This window comes from Oncorhynchus masou, chromosome 29 (assembly GCF_036934945.1).
Source record: "Oncorhynchus masou masou isolate Uvic2021 chromosome 29, UVic_Omas_1.1, whole genome shotgun sequence".
NCBI lineage: Eukaryota > Metazoa > Chordata > Actinopteri > Salmoniformes > Salmonidae > Oncorhynchus > Oncorhynchus masou.
The window spans coordinates 4,845,553-4,846,954 of record NC_088240.1 but is presented as its reverse complement, the minus strand read 5'-3'; the positions used below and the strand labels follow the sequence as shown (position 1 = coordinate 4,846,954).

At 49.4% G+C, this 1,402-nt stretch overlaps 1 protein-coding gene across 1 annotated transcript; it reads right to left on the bottom strand.

The window, feature by feature from the left end:
- Positions 1-450: 450 nt before the first annotated feature.
- On the bottom strand, positions 451-1,191 carry olig1 (oligodendrocyte transcription factor 1). The gene has a single exon (XM_064947039.1). The coding sequence runs from the start codon at positions 1,189-1,191 to the stop codon at positions 451-453; it is 741 nt and encodes a 246-aa protein (XP_064803111.1).
- Between the last annotated feature and the right edge of the window lie 211 nt (positions 1,192-1,402).

The following is a 1,402-nucleotide window of genomic DNA, read 5'->3' as shown; positions in this document are numbered from 1 at the left end:
GCCGAGAAGTAAAAGTGTGACCAAACACTTTAGAAAATACACTTTTTGAAATAACTTTGTACGAATACACTTTTTTTAATAACTTTATAGCAAATGGTAAATATTAAATGACAATTATTTTGCTGTGTTAGAACATCTCTTATCTTATAAAATAGAATTGATTTATAAAATATAAAAGATATTAAGTTTCACTTACCAAAGTACAAGAAACACAATGGACAAGCATCCATTACAACAAATTCAACATCGTGAAAATCTGAATTAGTCAAGACATGAGAAAGACAAAATTCATTCAAAAGTAACAAAAGTAAACTCTTATGTGTCCATAACCAGAAGTCTGTCCACTCAGAAAAATTAATAATTTTAGGATGGAGTAGAGAAGAGAAGAGCAGAGCAGAAGACAACCTCAGACCAAACCAGAACACATCGGATCTGGGTCCCGGCCAGGCTTCACTTTGGGAACCTGGGTCCAGGGCTGGGGTGGCTGAACCTGGGTAATGTGCACACCACACAGGGGCAGAGTGGCCCTCCAGGAACCCCAGCTGAGCCCCACTGCACCGGGACCACGGGGCCCTCCAAGTGGCCAGAGGGCAGAAGAGGACACTTGGAGGAGGAGGCAGAGGTCAGGAGAGACTCGGAGGAAAGGAGTAGCTGACTGGGGCCGGTGAAGAGGGGCCACCCACCGCCCAGGAGCAGCCTGGGGACGGGCCTTGCGTTAACCCCCACCCCAACACTGACCTCCCCAAGAAGCTGACGCATCTCCTGCAGAGACAAGCCAAGGAGAAGAATATAGTTACGGGCGAGGACCAAGGTCGAGATCTTGGAGAGCCTGCGTCCGGGTTGGGGTCCTAGCTGCTGCTGGTTGCAGTGTGGCCCCTGGGAGGAGGACGAGGAGGAAGGAGAGGAGGAGGCGTAAGGCGCCATCACCTCCCTCAGAGCGTCCATGGCGACGTTCAGATCCTGCATCCTCTTCCTCTCCCGGCTGTTGATCTTCCTCCTAAGCTCCATTGGGGGTTTTCCTGGTCTCTCACGCCCAATCAGTGCCCCCATGGCCCCCAGCCTGTTCCCATGATAAGCACCTTGCCCTGGGGGACACCAGGAGGAGAAATCCTGGAGGTAGGGGTCTGGGGAGCAGAGAGGAAGAGGCTGGTCCTGGTGAGACCTGATCATGGGGTTCGGTAGAACGTTCATGGTTCACACCGAAATGTGGTTTTCTTCGATTACCAGAAAAAAAGTGCACTGACAAAACTCAGTCTTCAATATGTTGTTCAGTTCTGCTTATTCCTCTTCAGTCAAACGTTAACCCTGCATTCCTGTGCGTTGCCCTGACCTCTGGTACATCTAGTCAGGTGTAGAATCCCACCTTGGTTGGTGAAAAATGTTTGTAGGGTCAGTCAGTAAG

Excerpts from the sequence above, each read along its gene's own strand:
- olig1 (XM_064947039.1), bottom strand. The coding sequence starts at position 1,191 with ATGAACGTTCTACCGAACCCCATGATCAGGTCTCACCAGGACCAGCCT.